This window comes from Camelus ferus, chromosome 16 (assembly GCF_009834535.1).
Source record: "Camelus ferus isolate YT-003-E chromosome 16, BCGSAC_Cfer_1.0, whole genome shotgun sequence".
Taxonomy (NCBI): domain Eukaryota; kingdom Metazoa; phylum Chordata; class Mammalia; order Artiodactyla; family Camelidae; genus Camelus; species Camelus ferus.
The window spans coordinates 39,387,928-39,406,842 of NC_045711.1; the positions used below are offsets into that span (position 1 = coordinate 39,387,928).

The 18,915-nt window shown below is 45.3% G+C and overlaps 2 protein-coding genes across 5 annotated transcripts in view; one reads left to right on the plus strand and one right to left on the minus strand.

Moving 5' to 3' along the window:
• NXN (nucleoredoxin) overlaps positions 1-18,915 on the minus strand; it is a 127,107-nt gene that overhangs the window by 42,952 nt on the left and 65,240 nt on the right. The window lies entirely within an intron of this gene.
• LOC116656791 (60S ribosomal protein L23a-like) lies at positions 16,466-16,994 on the plus strand. Its single transcript, XM_032457523.1, has one exon. The coding sequence runs from the start codon at positions 16,481-16,483 to the stop codon at positions 16,949-16,951; it is 471 nt and encodes a 156-aa protein (XP_032313414.1). The 5' UTR covers positions 16,466-16,480; the 3' UTR covers positions 16,952-16,994.

Genomic DNA, 18,915 nt, shown 5'->3' on the forward strand with positions numbered 1-18,915 from the left:
AAATATTTTACATGTTAGAACGATAAAATAAAGTGGAGGAGGGAAAAAGCGAATCTTAAAAGTTGAATGTGAACAGAAACACATGAGCCTAACTGTGTATGATAATGATTACACTATCTGCACACACACAAAAATGAAATCATTCAAGAAGACTTTTGGATGCAGTTTTCTGACTGTCCACTTTCCTTTGGACGTAGCCAAAGGATAAAAAGAATTGAAAAGAGCTACATCAGCAGCTGAGATCACTTAATAAACGGTGCTAAACTTGAAAAGAAAAAGAAAAAGAATGCTGAACTTTACTTAGCAGGTTTACTGTTGGCCACGGTATCAGTGTTGTCAATCTGTAAACAAGGATCTCACTGTCAGACAGGAGGGACACAAATATGCAATAGGCACCGTAAAGAAGTACCCTGTGATGCTGGTTCTAAATGGAACATATTATTATGAGTTCAAGATTTTTTAAATAATTAAATTTTTAAATTTTTTCTACGGAAAGTATCTGGAAGCAATGACACCTCTAGCAATAAGCACATTTTATGCCCAGATTTTGGTTTCTAAACACCATTTCTTCACTAAAAGGAAACAGTGTTTCTTAGAGAAATAGCTGATTCCAAGACTGGGCCAAGGAAAGAACAAGCTGAGCTTGAGCACCTTATTGTGTCAGAAAAGCAAGGAAATAGTCGAAGAACGTTGGGCACATGTTAAAAGGACCCAAGAGCCATACTGAAATGGAGCTTATTTACCAGGTTTGGGATCATAAGAGCACGAAAAAGCATAATGCAGTCACAGCCTGGCAGCAGCATCATCACTTCAGGAACGTAAGCAGCAAATGTGTACAACCGGCACATTTAGGTGAGGTATAGACGATGGGTATTCACTGTGGGATTCTTTAACTTTTCTGTAGGTCTGAAATTTCCCAAAATAAAACATTAGAAGTGGAGAGAATAAAGTCTCAATCTACTTCCTCATCAGAGAATCTAAACCATGGTTCTTCGAATTGTTGGTTCTTGAAGGTGCCAGAGTGCTGGAGAGGACTAAGATGGACAGATCCATGTTACCACGCTGCATACAACATGGGACTAAGACATCAACCCCAAAGGTATCGGGTCGGGGGTTACAGGAGAAAATCACACAGAGGACCAAACTGGGCACTGCCACCATGTGAACTGCTGCCTTCTTTGTTCAGGCTGCTTTTCCCTGATACACATCAGTTCCATCAAGATGAACGTGACTTTGGAAGAACTCATTTTGCATTTCTTCCTGCTTCAGACAATTCTCCAGTCCAACGTCTCAGAAGTTTTGTTTTGTTTTTTTTTCTTTTTACCAGATTTCCACCCAAAGATCACTTCCAAGCTGACTGTAACTTACTCTGAGGACCTTCTAATAAAGGGCCTCTGGAAGGAATGTACTTGGCATTAAGGGAGCACAGTTAAGTAAACTGCTATGAAACCTGACAATGTATGTAGATGACCCAGGAGTTGTGCAGGCTGTGTCCTGCCCAGGGAAGGGCCAGATGCCCCAGAGCCTTCTTCCTTTGTTCAGTGACGATGACAGGAAAGGATCTAGAAACTGAAGGGCTGATTCTGGCATTTCGCCTCCTGCTGAAGCCTCTCCTAGAGGCTGGGCTTCTGAGTCTCAGAACTAGAACTGGACCTGGGTTTATGTAAGATCATGAATGGGACCAAACAGGTCATCTTGTCCACAATGAACAGAAGAGAAAACCGAGGTCCCCAGAGGTCAACTGTCTTTGTCAAATGTTATCCATGCTCCTCGCCAGGGCTAGCGCTGCCTTACAGGCTGTAATGCATTTGCTTACGGCCTCTGTACTAGGGAGCAGCAATGTTTTCTGGGAAAAGGAATCTACCAGCATTTTAGGCTGGCTGTCAGCAGCTGGAGTTAGACATTTTCAATAATGCAACCCCAGCTCTGTCCCCTCTCTGAAGGACCTTGGCAATGTCCACCAAAGTTGACAATGTACATGTCCTTTGGTTTAGCAATTCCAGTTCTAGAAGTTCACCCTACACATGCGCATGCATGAGTGTACAAAATGTATGTGCAGGAATGTTCATCATGGTGTTATCTGAAATATCGAAAGACTAGGGGAAGGGAGGACTGTCCTTTATAGGAAACTGGGCAAGTAAATTATTCTATATTCATTCAAGGGAATGAAATCTTATTTCAAAAATTGAAGCAAGTCAGCATGTGCTGAAAGGGAAAGTTCGTCAAGATACAGAATTAAGTTTCTTACTTAGGTTTTCTGTAAATAAGACAGATATTATCCATACATATATGAATGTTTAGAAATGCACAGAGAAGGATATATTATACATATATATTCATATTTTAGGTGGATGTGTGGTTATTGAATTACACTTCTGTTATATCCTTCAGTACAGCTTAGAACGTTTAACCATATGCATGTAGTTCTGCTTTTAAAATTAAAGAAAAAAGGGGAAGGCCCCTTCTTTTAAAACTCCTGGCAGCCTCAGAGGTCACTTCATCTCAGGCCAGGCCCCATCAAATAAAGACTTTTTAACTGAATCAGCAATTAAACTGCTGGCTGTGATTTAATCTAGTTTGCTATCTCAAAATATATACTCTTGGTGAAACAAATGATTTGAACATGGGTCAGGGCAAGGCCAGCATTCAAATACTTCTTTGCTGCAAACGCTCAGCTGGTGCCAGCCTCAGGCTGGAGTCAGAACATTTGAGTGGAAATATTTTATAGGAAACAAAACGGATGCCAGCTTGGTCAGCAAGTTCCCTGGCTTCTCCAGGGAATTCTTTCCAGTCCCTTAAACAGTGTTCAGAGTAGGGCCCGCACGGCTACAAAAGTACACTCTCCTTTGTTGAAAGAAAAATTCAGTAAAACTGGCGCTAAAAGACCCTAATGGCTTTTTCTCAAACCCTGGGAGAATAGCAGTTTGGTCCTCTGGATAATCCCAAATGTGTAATTAAGAGAAAAACAGCTTAATTGGGGGAAGGATTCAAGTTTAAACAAACGTATTAGCAGTCAATTAACTTATAAAGGATACACTGAACATGTCAAAATGTGAAGTGAACGTCCTGGATGAGGAGTCTGCCTTGTCATGAAAGACCCTCCAAGTTCTAGGAAACTGACCTATTCTGCGGGGCAGAGGGGACACAGAGTTTCATTGTGGGCAAGGCTGTGGGGCTTGCTGTGTGTCATCTCCTAGCTGGCCCTCTTTTCAGCTAGCCCCAAGTCCCGGTCTCCATTCCCGAGACCACTCACCTCCATCTCCTGCCCTCCTCCACACACCTGGAGGCTGTGTCATTTTACTAAAACGCCTGTATAAAACCATTTTCTGTTTGAAACTCTTCTGACACCTTCAAGATGAAGTCCCCACCCCTTACCATGTAAGACTTTTGCTCCCGTTGCTCTTTCCAACTGCCCACCTGGACCCTATTTGTCAACATTTGAGACTGTACCTTGGGGTCCCTTGAACTCACGCTGCCCTTTGTCCTTTGCATATGCTATTCCCTCTATCTGAATCGCCCTTCCTTGTACCGTATGAACAACTCCTATTCTTCTTCAGACTCAGTGAGTCTTGGGGAAGCCTCCCTGAAGTCACCTCTCCCAAACTCTCATGCAGCCAGCAGAGCGAGGAGGACTGAGTACACCTTCACTCTCACCCGTGTACTCGACGCCGCCGCATCGCGCCCCGACCCACACCGAGACTCCCCCAGGAGCAGAATCCGCAGTAGCCCGAGTGCCGGGTTCACCATCTGGTATGTGTCTGTAGAAGGAGGAGATGAGCAGAGAGAGAAATATCCAGGAAGGACAAAGAGTAAAGATGCTTTCCTTGCATCTCAGAAACCATCACAAGTGAAAGGTGCAGAGCACGCAGAAGCCACGCCATCAGCTCTTTGTGGGGCTGAAAGGTCTTTGCAAGGCTGCTCCGGTCATTCCAGAAGCGAGGAGGCAGCCAGATGGGCCACCACCCCCAGCTGGGGGATTTAATCAAGTCTGGCCCTTCTCATGGATGAACCCTGAAAGTTGGGTGAACCCTATGCACTGAGCAGTCCCGTTCCTTACGTCTCTTTTTCTGCTCCGTTATTTGTTAGTTTCCCGTCCCCAGTCTGCTCCTCTTTGAAGGGCAGGCAGTTGTAACACACACTGGGCTACATCAAAGGCCAGAGTGCCTTGAGGAGGCATCCAGAACAGACACTGGCTCCTGCAGCTCCTGACGCTGACCCGGGAGCATCTCAGTGTCTGACTCCCCAGGCACCCACTTGGGCTCTCTGATCAGGAAGCGCTGGGCAGGCAACTTTAGGTTCCAGGGTGCTGCCTGACACATCTCCGTTCTGATCCAACCAGGGCTTCGGACCCACACAGATGACAAAGTAGAGGAAGGTTTCTGAAGTACCCAAAATGGCCCAGAGCTGCAAATGAGACCATCTTCCCAGGGCATTTTGGCCAAAGTGCCTGTTCCTGTTCACTTCCACATAGTTTAGAGTAATATTTCTGCAGCATTTAAACCTAATACTTTAGAAAGAGGCTGGAAGAATAATCGGTGTACACAGGTTTCAAAAGAAACACTTCGTTCCCCAGCTGTACCCACTAGGAAAAGACAAGTCCTCATTTCAAACACTCAGTTCTGTAAATTACCTGGAGAAATGAGTGAAGAGGAAAGGAGAAAGTGTGAAATAGGTAAAATCCTGGTGTTGCTCTTTATTTCCTCCACTCTTTCGTACTCCACAGACAATTAAGTGCTAAGTTCTGCGATTCTTCCTCCACGCTGGGAGCCTCTGGGAACAGTGATCTCAGGGAAGCATTGTGAACCTGGTGCCCCATCTCCTGTCCCACAGGCAGGATGCCTCTTGGAAGGCCGGGTGTCTAAGAAGGGGGATGCAGCCGGGCAGTGCTTGCTTTAAGCCAGTCATTCTCAACCGAGGGTGATTTCACTTCCCCAGGGACATTTTTGGTTGTCACAACTGGGGAGAGAGAGTGTTACTGGCATGCAGCGCACAGAAGGCAGGGACACTGTTAAATATTCTACAGTGCAAAGGACAGCCTGCCACAACAAAAAATTATCTGGCTCAAAATGTCAATAGTGCCAAGGCTGAGAAGCCCTGCTCTAAGCCTCTGCTGGAATTCTTTTGGTTTCCATTTGCTCTTGAATCACTTTCTAATTCCTATTTTCCAACATAGGGATGCAGTTAACAGATTAGAGAAAGGAAGGGAAAGTTAACCCAGCAAAGCGCTGGTTCTGCCATGTACTAACAACAGGGAAGGGACCGTGAATTTATTGTGTGATTTGAAAGATTCATGGTCTCATTTTTATAATCTGGTAAGAAACAGGAGGCCTTAAAGGAACATGGTGGAACAGGAAGGGGCCAAGGTGAAGAAGGAATCCCAGCCCCACAGTCTTTCCTTCTGAGCAGAGTTTGGGATCACCCACACTTTCGGAGCTTTGACATATGTTTGATTTTTAGAACAGCGATCTTCATTCACAGCTCGAATTCTAGAGCCAGGTTTGCAACTGGCATTAACCAAAAGAGTACCTCTCAGGCCTCCTACAACAACAGTTATAAGACTAGTCTCAATGACAAGATAAACAACAAAACCTACCACTACTACCACTTAAAGGCAAGTTTCTAAATCATTCCTTTTTCAGATGTAAGTCACAGCAGATGCATTTGTTTTTGATAAGCTTCCTTGAGTGGAAAAAGTTCAAGTACACTAGCTAACTGGGAATTACATGTTTGAGCCATGCCCCATCTAGCTATGCTACATTACTGATGACCACTTAAGAGTTACTCTCAAGCTTGTAAAATGCTTTTATGAACAACATGTCACAAGGCATCTGTGTTGCTATTTGCTTTATTTCTTGGGAAACATGGGGATGGGGGCCATGGGGGAGGGATTGTCAAAATCTGGACATGCCCGTAGAAGTATGTTATGCGTGGAATTTTATACACCATGTGTGCTGCAGCCAAAAAATAAAGTTGAGGGCTATGGTTCTAATGCAGAACAAAGAAGGCCTGAAATAAAGCCAGCTGGAAGTAGAAGGGCCTGGGATGAAATGAAGAGTTCCATATCAAGTCCTGATCTTTCAGCTAAGCGGCCAAATGCTCAAGGCTAGGACACTGAACTACATCATTAAAAGACAGACAGACAGACAGACTGACAGAGTGGGGAGCCAGCATGGATGAGCACTGCACCTATGATGGTTAATTTTATGTGGCAACTTGAATGGGTCACAGGGTGCCCAGATAATTGATTAAACGTCATCCTGGGTGTGTCTGTGAGGGTGTTTCTCTGGATGAGATTAACATGGGAATCAGTGGACTGAGTAAGCAAATGGCCTCCCCAGTGTGGGGGGGTCTCACCCTACCCACAAGGCCTGAACAGAACAAGAGGCTGTGTAAGGGAGAATTCACTCTCTCTGCCCGTCTTCCACCTGGAATGTAGGTCTTGTCCTGCTCTTGGACTTGAACTCAGACTAGAAATCACACCACTGCCTCTCCTGGGTCTCTAGGTTGCCAACTGCAGATCTTGGGACTTCTTAGCTTCTATAACTGTATGAGCCAATTCCTTATAATAACTGTCTTCATTTAGAAATATATATATATATATATTTATATGTTTTTTTACATATATAATAAATACTTTAAATATATTAAATGTAGATAGACAGACCCTACTGGCGCTGTTTCTCTGAAGAACCCAGAGAACACAAAGCTCAAATCAATGACTTTTGCAGGCCGCAGAGAGAGTCTATCATTTTCAAGATTAGACACTGGGGGATAGACTCTCATTGGAATCTTCTAACTTCTGCTTATCTGAGACTTCCTTAACCCTTGTGCTAGGAGGTCTGGGGGAAGTGAAGGAATAGAGGCTTTGTTCCCGTTAATGATGATAATATCCAAATGAGCTGGTAGGAAATTGCCTCCCTCCACCAATGAAAAAACAAATCCTCCCACAGTTGATTAAGAAAATGTTTAAACCTGCACTTAAAGCCCTCCCTGGGGAAAAACAGGAGTTGTTCATTTATTACATGGGACAGCGAGGCAGAGGAGCAGGGTGTGCAGAGACCAATGGGGGTCCGGTGAGAATAAACAGTTCTCAGTTCCTTTTAACTTTCCCAACACTCCTAAGGCAGAATCACATCCTTCTGCACGAGTTCTCCACTCTCAAGCACAATTCTTTCATCACAAAGGCAACCAGTCATCACTGCAGAGAGTGTCCTGTGTAAGAGAACCAGAATCTGCTCTAGATGAATAAATAAATAAATTAGCGGGGACAAAAGATGATAGTGGCAAGAGAAAAGAATGATTCTGAAGAAACACATTAACAGTGCAATTAACATAATGCAACTTATTATTAAAAGTCAAAATAATGTTGGTTATCATCGCTTGAGCACTTCACTTTGTGTCAAGTACCATATGCTTAGAACAGTGTCTGGGGCTTAGAGTTAGTGCCATGTAAGTATCAGCGATGTTTATTATTTGATCTTGTTACAAGTTAGAGCAAGTAAAGGAGAAAAGGAGACATCTGAGCTGCTGTTTTGAAGAATGGACTGGATTTTATTAGGCAGGTCATGGCCAGGATGGGGTAAGACATCCAAGACAGAGTGAAAGGCAGAGTAAAGCCCGGCATATTTTGAGGGGGAACTGCAAGTTTTTAGGACTGTGGAATACAACTCATTGGGGGCTAGTAAGGAGGGTGGGGGAGGGTGGGGAGCAGTGGGAGACTGTGAGCCTGAAGCCGGACAGGCTGACAAGTGTGACTCTAATTCACGTCATCATTGAAACAAACGATTGGAAATGAGGCCAGGCCTAGGAAACCTGGGCGGCACTCTGGGGACATAGTCTGGAGGGGGGGACAGAAAAGAACTAACTATAATATGGGTGATGGGTGCCATAACAGACATCCGCAGGGCCAAGTGATAAATACCGTGGAAGGAAGGTTTCTTAGAGTCGACGGCAGCTGAAGGGACACTATATACAGCTTACTTTGAGCACAACCTCACCAGACAGAGAAGGGAAGGGCATCCCTGGTGGAGGAGCTGGCACACACAGAGGCTCAAAGGTGAGACAGGAGGTGGTGGTGTGAGGATCTCTGGTGCAGGTCAGCGTGGCAGGGCGTTAGTGCCAAGGTGAGAGGTCAGGAAGCTGGGTGGGGCTCGGTGGTGGGAGGCCTTGGAGGCCATGCCACGGAGTTCTGGACTTAATCCAACAGTGAAGGTCTGTATGTAGGGCAGTGACATGAACAACTGATGCTGGAGAAAGGTCATTGTGGGAGTTGTGTAGAGGAGGTGACCCTCGAGGCCAGGGGACTAGCTAAGGGATTACTGAAACAGTGGCGCTGGGATCTGATTAGATCCAGAGAAAGGGGGCTGGGGGTGGGGATGAGCGGGGAAATGCCAAGGTTTGCAGTGTAGGTAAATGAGTTAGTGTAACACTGTTATCAGAGTTAACCAGAGCCTTAAAAAGCAGGTAGAACCAGTTCAAAGCTCAACTATTTGTTGAATGAATGAACGAATAAATGAATGAAAGTATGGATGGGTAGAGAGAGAAGGAGAAAACAAAGTGGAGGAAAAATTAGTGGAGGTGGGGGAAAGAGTTTGATTTTGGACCAGGCAACCAGAGTCCTCTCCAGCAACCAGGTGGGGACACCACCGGCTGACTGATGAGCCAGAGACCTGAACTTGAATGAAAACGGTAGGTTGTGGGACTTCGCCTCTCCCCATCTTGGGAGGCTCCATCTTACACAGAGAAGAGCTGATGGGAAGAGCTTGTGCAACTGTCTGTTTTTTGGCCAGGGAAGGGGGGTGGGTAGTGCAGCAAGAAGGATGATTCAGAAGACAGAACTTGGCTAAGTGTGTGCCTTTCAAGCCAGAGGTCTCTAGCAGCTTCTCTCACAGGTATGGAATTCAACCACAATGCCCACTGTGGTGAAGCACTGTTTTGGTCCAAGAAGAAAATGACGAATGAAATGACATTAAGACCAATTCGTCTTTCAAGTAGAATCTCTGAGCTGTATTTTGTTTGGTTAAGAATGGAAATTCCACTTTTATTCCAAGCAAATCTTCTGACGCACCAAATTCAAGGATGAGGTTTCATTCAAGAAGAAAATTTTTTTAAAAGTGAGATCACAGTAATTTTTTAAAATTATTATTTGCGGGGTGGGGATGTGGTCTTCTCATTCAGGGCATAATTTCTAATCCTGGTCTCTGAAGACAGCCTTGAGCAAATCGTTTTCTTTTTTATGGTGGGTAGTGGGAGAGATGTTTCTTTATTTCCTCATGTGTAAAATGAAAGAACTTAATGAAATAACTTTAGATTAACTACTAGGGCTGACGTTTATGATAAGATCGTGATTAGGGGCACATAAAAGGAGAAAATACCTTAATAAGTGCTTCTTTGTTGCCTGTTTGAGCCTTTCTTAATAAACTAATAAGTTACACTTTTCCTGGACAGAAAAACCTTGGAAATGACCCATTTCCCCAACAGGAGATCATTTCCTGTAATTTACATGTGGTAGAGTTAGAAAAGATCATTTGAACCTAGCTCAGATAGGTCAAGGAGAAAATTCAAAATCAGTGTTTATTTTTCTGATTAAAACCAAATAATGAGACTCAAAAGAGAGAGGCCACAGAAAAGCCACAGAATCTTCCAAGACCTCTCCTAATGGGGGGGAAGAAATAGGGGAAAGAGGAAAAAGTGCTCCCCCTCCCCCAAAGGGGCAGAGCTGGGGTCCGTCGGTCAAATTCCTTCCATATATTTAGGAGCAGAACATCCTTTCAGCCAAAAGAATAAGCTGACTACGAACAGCAGCTATGTGCAACCGGAAACTAAACAGGGCATTTGGTCTGAAAACAGGATAAGCTTCTCTGAAACAAGGCTCTTCTCCGTAGAGCCCAGGGCCTGGGCCACAGCTCCCAGAGGCCGATCAGATCAGCATATGGAAAGGTGTTCAACGTTATTAGTCATCAGGGAAATGCAAATTAAACTCACTTCACACACAGGAGAACAGCAGACGTAAAGACTGGCAACACCAAACACCAGTGAGGAGCTGGAACCACCAGAACTCTCGCGCACTGCTGGCCGGAGTGTAAGATGGTACGACCACTTTGACGAAATGTTATAAAGGGAAATACACACTTACCCTGTAGCCCTACCATTCTACTCACAGATATTTACCCAGGAGAAATGGAAAAACACACCCATAGAGAATTATACAAGAACGTTTATAGCAGCCTTCCTCCACCCTCAACTGGAAACAATTCACACTTCCATTCACAGAAGAATGAAGAAATTGAGACACGTTCAATGGAATACTTCTCAGCAGTAACAAAGAACAAACTCTTGACCCCTGTGACGTGGATGGTCCTTATGGACATTACCTGCATCAGTATGGTTCCATTCATATAAAGTTCTAGAACAAGGAAAAACTCTAGTGACAGAAGACCAAAAGTGATGGTGGTGGGAGGGGGAGGGAACAGCTGACAGGAAATGAGCATAAGGGAAACTTCTAGGGAGCCAGAAATGTTCTACATCTTTTTTCGAATGATATTTACATAACAGTTGTCCAAACATGCTGAACTGAATGCTTAAGATCTGGGCATTTTATTGTAATAAGTTACACTGTCCAAAAAAAAAAATCTTACGCCAAAAAGAAAAATAAATTGTTCCTCCATCCAGGGGAAGGCAATTGAGAATTCCAGAGTGAACATGTGGCGCCTGCCAGCTGGGCGGGTTCACTTTCCCACCAGTGAACACCTCCCCTTCCCTATCTTTCTTGGCTATTATTGTCTGTCTCTGTGACTAGCACCAATGACCCTCCAAGTTTCCCAAGCCAGGAAACTAGGGGTCCTTCCACACTCTTCCCTCTTCCTCTCTTCTACTCAGTTACATCTGCTCCTGAACCAGCCCCTCTTCTCTCCGTTGCGACTGCCTCACCTGAAGTTTGCATCCAGGTTACTACAGGTGCCTTCTGACCATTTATTTCCCGGCTGGTGCCCCAATCTGTCCTTATCCAAAAACAAACCCCTCTGCTTAACATCCTTCTCAAATCACCCTGAGGATAAAGACCAAACTCCTCAGCAAGACAAGCAAAGGCAGTCACTACCCTTCGTGCATCAAACATCTCTTTGCTTTAGCTGTTGCATCTGCCTGGAGCACCTCCCTCCCTCCCGCTTTCCCCCTGATGCTCCCCTCCCACCGCTATCTCCACACCTGTCCACCTGGTCAGTCCCTATTCTTCCTTAAGACTTACATCAAGCATCACCTATTCTCACAAATCTTTCTGCTAAGTACCTCTCCTCAGGCCTCTGCCTCAGACATCCTCTCACACTGGTACAGGGCTTATAGCTTACAAAATGGCTTATGGGACTGGGACAGGTAACAGGTGTGAGCACGTTAAGTACGTTAGCTCATTTAATAGAAATTATCACTCCACACAGTGATGGCTGGTTCTCTTTTGTCTAAGTGGACTCAATTGTAAATGGGGGTCATTTTGTTCAACTTTTCCCCTAGTACCTTTCCAAGCACTGGGAAAACATAGGTACTGCCTTAACTATTTGCTGAATGAATGAATGTCACACAAGTGAAGGCAGGAAATGCTTTGTATTTTATTTTACTTCAACAAGCGACTGAATGTCCAGGGCAGGCAAGATGCCGAGGCGTCCACCTGGCTTGCTATGGCCTAACCCAACTGTACCCAAATGATTCTCTAGGGATAAGTCACTCACCACCCCCAATCCTCCAATGTGTCCAGTGCTCCAACAACCAAGCCCCTTACAACCATCTCTTATGAGGTGCTTACTGTATACCCTGTGTTGTCCTGGCCTCTCACAGATATAATCACATTTAACCCCTACAACAGCCCAGAAAAGCGGGCACCATCACCCTCCCCATGTTTATAGATGAGAAAATTGAGGTTCAGAGAGGTTAAGTAACTTTTTATAAGGAATCAGAACCCTTGCATGGAAAAAGCTAGAACAGAAAGCAGTTCTCATACCAAAATCCTACCTTGTTCCCTACTTGCCACGCTGCTTTCCAAGAAGACAAAATGGAAAACTATTCATTTCCTGCTTTGGGGCAACATTTTCTGAGTCAGTTAGATGGATGTATATTCACTTTTTATAGAAAGGGAAATCAAGACTCACTGTGACTCTGTGACCTTGCTGAGGCCACTCAAAAAGGAGCCACAGGAGGGAGGCAGGATGGGGTCTGTACTGCCAGGCAGCTGCCAAACGACTGGACAGCAGGTATCTTGACTCCATATTTACTCCACGCATCGCACTTCTACCCACTTCAAACCTATTCTACAGCTGCGAGTTTTGTTAAAGAACTGGGCTTAACGTACAGAACTTCTACAGAACTAGAGATATGATCAAAGAATGTTTACAGTCTCTAATGGCTCTGGATGAACACAGCAAAAATCTTTAAAGTTAAACCTAGTAGGTAAAGATTCCAGAGCTGAGCAGAGAATGTTTCACGTGAGTATTGCTTTAAGGGACAGGTGATGTGCTGGAGGAAGTTCTGGGAGGAGAGGCTGCAAGGCTGGAGGACCAACAAGACACTTGTGGGAAGCTGTCTGTTTAAAGCGAGGTTGAGGATGGGAGGGGCGATTAGCTCGCAACCTCCCAAGAAGTGTGAGGAAGCTGAGGACAGGGCTTATGGAATTGTGATTATGTGGAGGGCAGAGCCTGCAGAACCCAGGAGAATGCAAGGAATATGAGCTGGACTCTGCTTGTGGCCACAAGTAACCACAAGACCCAAGGGCCAGGCCCTGGAGCACCCAGAGGAAGCTGGCGGGTGGGAGGTCCTGTCTCTCCTGAGGAAGGATAGATATGGTGAGAGGAAGATCTCTAAGAAACTGATCCAGCCTCTTTCTCCTCCATTGTGTCTTGGATGTCAATTCACAGAATGTAACACACTCATTTTTAAATGGGGAAAAAAAAAGAGACTTTTCCTATTTTTCCTCCCCATTCCTTCATCCTTCATACCAACACGTGCAGGAGCTGGAGCTGGGCCATTTAGGACCGGATGGTAAAGACAGTGGTGGTGGGGGTTGATTTAGATAAAGGAGTGAGTCTCTTTTACTGAATCTTAGTTTCTCGGACTCAGAAACACCCCGTTCACAGCCTCTCCTTCTCTCTTCTCTTTTCCCTTGAGCTCCGCAGGCAGAAGCTGCTCCCTGGCTGTTGTAAAAGTAGTCTTTGTTCTTGGAGTTCAACCAGCATGGGCCTCAGATTTCCATCACATCCACACTCTAAACTCCTCCTACACCACCTTCCTGACCTCCGGCTCAAGGAAGAAAAAAGCTGGCCGTAAACATCCTGGGCCAAGACATAAAACCTCCTCTCAACACTCTCCAGAGAGATTACCTAAAGGAGACCCTCCGGAATCCTCTCCAGAAAGCAGGCACAACCCTGCGAGAATCAGACATTCCTGCACAGACGAGCACAGAGGAAAGCTCACTTAGTAAATAGTTCTGGGGTAACTGTCCCACAGAGGTCGGGGTACGGAAATCGGGGCACTGTGGGTGGTGATGTGAAGTGTGGTCAGCAAAGAGTGGAGAAAATCAGGGTTCACAAAAGCAAGTTCTGGAAGTATGCCCGGCCCTGTCTGGGGGACAGAAACTCAGTGGACACAAGAGCTGGGGACAGGTTGGGAGACATACCATTCCACCTCAACATCCCCCTGCCTTTCTTTAAAAAAACAAAAAAACAAAAACCCTAATTCCTAATTTGGTTTCTAGTCCCCTAACTAATGGGGAAATGCCGTGTCCTGGATGGGGAATACAAACATTCAGATACCAGAAAAGGGATGGACAGCCCCTTGTGAATCAAGAAACTAGCCTGAGATGATGTCTCATCGCCTTTGTGTCTCTTCTTCTCTGGAGGTCCTGGTAAAACATGTTTCTAGAACACATTCAGACAGCTCTTAAGCAGCTGTATCCCCAACACCAATCTAGATCCTAGGGAACCAGAGATCAAAACCATGGCTTCCATACACTCACGTCAGATTAATCCACCCCAGAAACGTCCCCCGGGGAACTGAAGATCCCAGTGGAGAGCTGGCTGACCTCGGCTCAGTAACAGCCATGCGCTGCTGGCCGGGGCTGCCCACCGTCCTGCACTTGTCATTTCTAGACACGATGAAAAGGAAGTATTAAAACCCATTGTTTATTAGTATTACTAACTTGTGGGTTTTCCCCCCAGATAGCTAGCTGAGGACAAGGAAGGATGACTGAGGTGTGTATGAAAGAGGAGTCTGGCAAGGGCCATCTCAGTTGGGGCAAGAGGGACAGCAAGACAAAGCAGTCCTGAGCCAGGTCTCCCGGGTGGGATGAGCTGGGCCAAGGGAGAGGCTTCCAAGGAAAGGGTCTTGTCGGGATGACAGGTCCCATAAAGATCAGGCAAGGCTTGGATGGTGACTGTGTTTCTGAGATATGCAGGTCTGAGCAGGAGAGAGACATTAAAAAGGGTTAAGGATTCCATAGGGCATCTCCTGCTTCGTCTTCCATTTCTCCTGCTCAGCCCCCAGAATTAGATAGCCTTTTTCTTTTCTTTTTGCACGTGCTCCATTCTGAAGACGGGCTCTGTGCCCACCTGGGGGTTATGATACTTGCTACAAAATCCCAAACAAAGGCTCCAAATACAGCTCAAAACCCTGGCTGGGAACCACATAAAAGGCAGGAAGAGGCTGGCGTGAGGTGGGGTCCAGCAGAAGTTAAAGGCTCTGCGTTCAGATGCATCACGTCCTGACCATGGTGCAGGATTTCTCCACCAAAGCTCCTGGGTCCCGAGTATAAGGCAGACTAGACTCCTGTCAGGAAACCAGGCAAGGCTATGCTCTTGTACAGAATCTTTCCGGCATTATTCTTGGCTCAGCTAACATTGCTTTGGCTTTAAGAAATCAATAAATAAAGCAAGCAGCAGGTCCCCTCACATCCACACTGGACTGAAGAGTTTTGCCCTTACCAAGCCAAAGGAGTATTTAGTCCAAGGAGATCTATTCTGCTGGATACCTGACACCTTCACATGATTTTTCCTTGGGAGGGCCAGCAGTCCACAGGCGGCTCTGCTCCATGAGATCAATGTTGCTAGGTTACCAGCAGTCACCGTGGTGAGGGAGCAGCCAGGGATTCCAGTGGGGTGGCCGGCGGGGTGGGGGTTGGAATCAGCAGGAGAAAGGGGTGAAGGGACAGAAAATAAAGTCCCAATGACACAATGACTTTTAAGGCTCTGAAGGGAAATAGCTGGATCCTGAAAGTTTCAGTTAGTTCTAGAAAGTAGATCAAAATCCTTTCCAGTGATCCTGAAAGATCTGACATAAAGAAGGTATAGAAATTACAGCTCTTACTCCTCTGGGTGCTTTGAATCCTGACCTAATCAAAAGGAAGAATGCCTTGATCTCATTCTATTATTTATCCTGACATTTCTGCCTGACAGTCTGGGAACAACAAACAAACTTTTATCCAGTAGGAGCTCAATAAGTACTGGTTAGCGGACTGGCCAGGACCCTCCCAGGGAAGGAGACCACAGTGGTGAAGGACAGCCAGGGGAGGGGGAGAGTTGTGTATAAAGTTCTGCAGCCACAGGGCAGTGTGTGATTTGTGGATGTGATGCAAGAAGCTATCACTCATATGCTCTTGTCACCAAGTCAACAAGGATACCGTCTCCTATACCACACACCCGGAGATTTTCCAGATCCCAGGCCTTTTCAGTCCTTTACTCCTGCCACTAAAATCCCACAGCTTCTTCCCAGTGAAGAGGCCTATGAAAAAAAAATCTGCTTTATTTGTTACAACGAGCCATAGATAAACAGATACAAAGAAAGTGTGTGCTGGCCAATTAAACAGAATGGCAGGCTCATGGCAGCTACATCACCCAGTGTTTCCATCCACTTGATGTATGTGAACCCCTATTAATGAGATGGCCTCTTTGGCTTCAGGTGGGGGTGAGGAGAAAAAAGGTTTTCCGTATGTTTCTCTAAGCCTTCTATACCTCCTTTTCCCTAAGGGAAAGCAAAATGCCATTAAACCCAATTCCTATTCAATGGAAAGAAGTCCAGTCAAGTAGAAAAGACTGAGGCTGATGTCACAGAGGCCTGGTTTGAATCCTTGTTCTATTATGCCATGAGGTCCCGAGCAAGCACCCAAGCAAGCATGGAACCTCTCCAAGGCTCACTGCCTTGGACCTAGGACAGAGACGTCTACAGCTACCACCCAGGTTGCTGAGACAACTAGGGGAGGTAATCTACGTTCACAGAGTACCTGGGATGAGCATGTGCCTGGTAAAGCTTCCTTTCCCTTCAACTGGGGTTCAGACCACATCAAAGGAATGTGGTGCTGGTATCATCACAGGTGCAGAAATGGACAGAAGACTGGGCTTAAGAAGATTTTTAATGCAGAGAGAGAGAGAATCCACATCGCAGAAAAGAGCTGGGGAAAGTTCAGCAAGATTTTTTTAAAAATAGGGTGTTTCAGCTTTTCACGAAGATGGCGCCGAAAGCGAAGAAGGAAGCCCCCGCCCCTCCCAAAGCCGAAGCCAAAGCAAAGGCTTTGAAGGCCAAGAAAGCAGTGCTGAAAGGCGTCCACAGCCACAAAAAAAAGAAGATCTGGACGTCACCCACGTTCCGACGGCTCAAAACACTGCGGCTCAGAAGGCAGCCCAAATATCCTCGGAAGAGCGCCCCTAGGAGAAACAAGCTTGACCACTATGCCATCATCAAGTTCCCCTTGACCACCGAGTCAGCTATAAAGAAGATAGAAGACAACAACACACTTGTGTTCATTGTGGATGTCAAAGCCAACAAGCACCAGATCAAACAGGCTGTGAAGAAGCTCTATGACATTGACGTGGCTAAAGTCAATACCCTGATTAGGCCTGATGGAGAGAAGAAGGCATATGTACGACTGGCTCCTGATTATGATGCTTTGGATGTTGCCAACAAAATTGGAATCATCTAAACTCAGTCCAGCTGGCTAATTCTAAATATAAAAAATTTTACTATAAAAAAAAAAATAGGGTGTTTCAAGGTCTTCAGACAACTGCTATTATCAATCACAATGAAAAAAATACAGCTGGGATGTCAGAGGACTTTCTAGACTCATTGGAACTTACACAAACTTTGACTAATCCACTCAAAATTCCAGACTCAAAAAGCCAAGAACCAGAAAGCTGGCAGTTTTTCTAAGTCTTAGAGCACAAAGACAAAAGACCACAGCCTCCTGGTTAAAGGCTTGATTTCGGTCAAGAAACAGGTTCAAATCTCACCTCCTCCACCCATCAGCTGTATGATCCTTGGCTTCTTGGAGGATCCAGTAAGAAAGCAGTGCATTAAGCCCCATCCCTGCACATGTTAAATGCCTAATAGGTGGTGAAGATAGTGTTGTAACAACAACTTGAAAAGCTCTGAGCTCTGATACCTAGAGTGACTCTGCAATTCAAGTCAAAAAGCAAGACTGTGGGAAAGTGGAGATAAATGGGAAATGCAGACAGGTTAATCCTTGGGGGTGGCGGGATGCAAGGTGAGGGTGGGGCCTAGGCTTTCAAGTTTAAGGCCAGGGATGCTCATACTTCAGGATGAGGGACAAAGCACCAAAAAACTTTGTCTTTGCTCCTCCTGGACTTGCCACACAAAATGTACCCTCTCCCCCAAACAAAGTGCGTTCAGGAACGCGTCCAGATCACAAGCTCTTACCCTTAGTCTAAAGAAAAACGCCCCAAAACCAAGGTCCAAACTTGCCAAGACATTAAATTTGAAACAACCAAAGCCAACACCTCACGTGTGAAGGATCTTAATTAAACAGTATCCAAAATGCCAGTGTGAACTCAGTGTCTGGACCTACTTATTATGAAATAAACTTGATTAAGAACAAATCCCTTTTAAGAAGAGGAAAGAAACCAGCAACTCTCATGCACATCAAATGCTGTTCTCAATTAGCCCTTTTCCTCTGAACTTCACAAGGTACCAGCAGGTGGGAGATAATTAACGTTTTAATAAAACTTGTCCTACATGCCTCCATTGGAACCTTTTTGTTCTGCAAAGCTTTTCCCTCTCCAGCCCAAAGATACATCCACAAAGGAAATTTTTTTTTCCAAAAGATCATTTTTCTGGTTACATTTGGGGTTTTATGGCTTCAGGAAGATGAGAGTGGAGGAGGTAATTTATGAAAAGGACTATTTCTCTTCATCCAAATTTACATTTTATAAGGGAGTGAGTATGGTTTTTGGGTCCTCCTCCCAGGCCTCTCAGGGGAATGAAGTCCTTGCTCCCACTTGACAAGACATGCGGAGCCATGAGAGGTCTGCGGGGCAGTGCAGGCCACGCCACCCGTTCTTGAGTACAAGCCCTCCATTTGCAGGAACTGCTGACTTTCACAAAGCTTGTATTTTTCCCTTATAAATCTCGTCTTGAAAGGCAGTCATCTTATAGCTCGCCACCCTCGCCCGCAAACCTCAGCATCCACGTAAGCCCTTTCTAGTAGAAAAATGCTACTGCTTGAGCAGTTTCAAATTAATTAGGTCTTCAACAATCTGTCCTGCTGCCCACACCATGACATTGGCATCACAAGAGCTTACGGTAGCACATGGCAGAGAGCAACTCATGAAGACACTCTAAGTCGAGACAAGGACAGAAAAGGAAACCCAGGCAGTGAGGAAAAAAAAAAACCCAACAATGTTGGTTAAATACAGGGGATCTGAACCCAAGACTTGGGCTTTTAACTCTGGATGGATCCAACTGCATTTAATTTGAGAGTAACCTAAGCTAACCCCACCATGCACAACCCAATAATTATAATTTTTGGCATTTTAATTGGACTCAGACCTCAGAGTTTGAATTTAAGAGGGTGAGTAAAAGCAATGTGTGTAGGGATTACAGCTGAAATGCTGCCTGCAAGTTACAGTTCATTTTCTTCTCAGGACTTTC

Coding starts and splice junctions, on each gene's coding strand:
- LOC116656791 (XM_032457523.1), top strand. CDS start 16,481: ATGGCGCCGAAAGCGAAGAAGGAAGCCCCCGCCCCTCCCAAAGCCGAA.